This window comes from Nestor notabilis, unplaced genomic scaffold (assembly GCF_000696875.1).
Source record: "Nestor notabilis isolate BGI_N333 unplaced genomic scaffold, ASM69687v1 scaffold31902, whole genome shotgun sequence".
Lineage (NCBI taxonomy): Eukaryota > Metazoa > Chordata > Aves > Psittaciformes > Psittacidae > Nestor > Nestor notabilis.
Window position 1 is genome coordinate 406 of NW_009918451.1, and position 1,786 is coordinate 2,191.

Below are 1,786 nucleotides of genomic sequence, written 5' to 3' on the forward strand. Positions count from 1 at the left end.
GTGCTCTTTCTGGATGTTGTGTTCCTAGCACCAGAGCCAGACTCAGCAATTGGGCTGTCATGGGGTGGGTGCGCTGGTTTGACACCCGCTCTGGGCAGCGGTAACAGAGGCCCTCTGCTCTTTCAGGGGAGCTCATGGATCTGATCCGGACAGAGGGCCAGAGGATGACGGCAGCCCAGCCATCTGAGACAACCGTGGGCAACATGGTGCGGCGAGTGCTAAAGGTTATTCGGGAGGAGTATGGCAGGTGAAGCGCCCCTCTCTTGCTGCCTGTACCCTTCCTAGGAGCTCAGAACAGCCCTCCCATGCATGCAGTGTTCTGCTGCTTCTGTGAGACCCCTTTAGTTTCCATCACTCCCTTTTCCCACCTCTCCTGTGGGGGGGGGTTCAGTGAGTTTAACATCGAAGGAAACCTGTCATTCTCAGTGTAGCTGATGACATTTCCTCTAGTGAAACTCTGCTTGGCATGTGTGTTGCGGGTGCATGAGAACAGTCTGTGCCCTGACCTTGGGCTGCTCTCTTGCATTCCCAGGAGGGTCCATCCTACTGGAGCAGCAGCTTTGATCCTGCTCCACATCCATGGGCTGCACCGTTCACACGCAATTTAGGAAGGCGCTTCCTAGCAGAGTTTTGGTGTCTTTCTGCCAGAGACAGCTAGGGCAGCTCTGTGGCATGGTGTGCCTCCTGCACCTGGTTTTCCTTCCTCTGTGGTCACATTCAGGTGTGCTGTGCTGTGGGGATGGTACTCCACCTGGCTGTGCCCCTATGCTCTCTCCCAAGGCTCAAGGGCTGCTTCTCCCTGCAGGCTTCATGGGCGCAGCGAGGAGAGTGACCAGCAAGAATCCCTACACAAGCTCCTGACCTCCGGAGGACTGAGCGAGGATTTCAGCACCCCGTATCCCCCCCTCAGAGCTAACGTTATTGAAGCTATTAACGAGCTACTAATAGAGCTAGGTATGGATGGGTCTGAACTGCCCTGGGAGTGGAGTTTCTATGGGATGGGACTGATGCTTCCACCTCCTCTTAGGTGGAGAGAAAACAGCAAGGATCTGGGAGGCTTAATCTGAAGGAACTAAGGAATGGAAATCCTGCTGCTCCCTGGACTAATACTGAGTCCTCTTTGGCGTGCAGAGGGATGGGTGTGACATTGTGGAGGGTCACTTGGCTTGTGCTCTTGGTCTTCTGGGAAGACTTGACTTGACTTCTCTGAAAAAGTGTATCAAAAATATGCCAAGGTTGGACTGGGCACGTATAACTTGGTTCTTGTCACAAAGTACAGTGATAGGTTTTTCTGCAATCCTGTGATAGATCAGGCACCTGACCACTCTTCTGGGGAGGCCCAGGTTGCCCTGCCTCTCCATTCCACGTGGTTCTGGTGCTACTGAGCTGTAAAACCATTGAGGTTCTGCCACTGTTTGTGTGGGCATGGTGGTTATCTGGGGCAGTGCTGGCACAGTCCACCCCCCTCATTCAGTACAGCTATTTCTATGAGTAGCTAGGGAGCATGGGGCACTGAAGGGCCAGCTTTTTGGTCGCTCTGCACTGGTAAAAAGAACAGGGAGAAAAGCTGCTCTGGCTCTACCAGTGCTCATAGCATTACTTTAGTAAAAATTGATCTTGGAGGACAGCCCTAGCAGCACCAGTGTTGCTTTTCCTGGCTACTTTTCCATTCATGGCTTCCTTCTGTTACAGAGGGCACCACTGATAACATTGCTATGCAGGCGCTGGAGCATATCCATTCCAATGAGGTGATCATGACCATTGGCTACTCCCGCACTGTTGAGGC

General features: G+C 53.0%; 1 protein-coding gene across 1 annotated transcript in view; it reads left to right on the forward strand.

Annotated features, from left to right (window-relative positions):
* Window positions 1–128: 128 nt before the first annotated feature.
* EIF2B2 (eukaryotic translation initiation factor 2B, subunit 2 beta, 39kDa) overlaps window positions 129–1,786 on the forward strand; it is a 5,338-nt gene continuing 3,680 nt past the window's right edge. The window contains 3 exon segments of the mRNA XM_010009713.1: window positions 129–247; window positions 806–954; window positions 1,693–1,786. The exon segment at window positions 1,693–1,786 is cut by the window's right edge and continues 1 nt beyond it. Coding sequence (XP_010008015.1) covers window positions 135–247; window positions 806–954; window positions 1,693–1,786 — 356 coding nt within the window. The 5' untranslated portion in view covers window positions 129–134.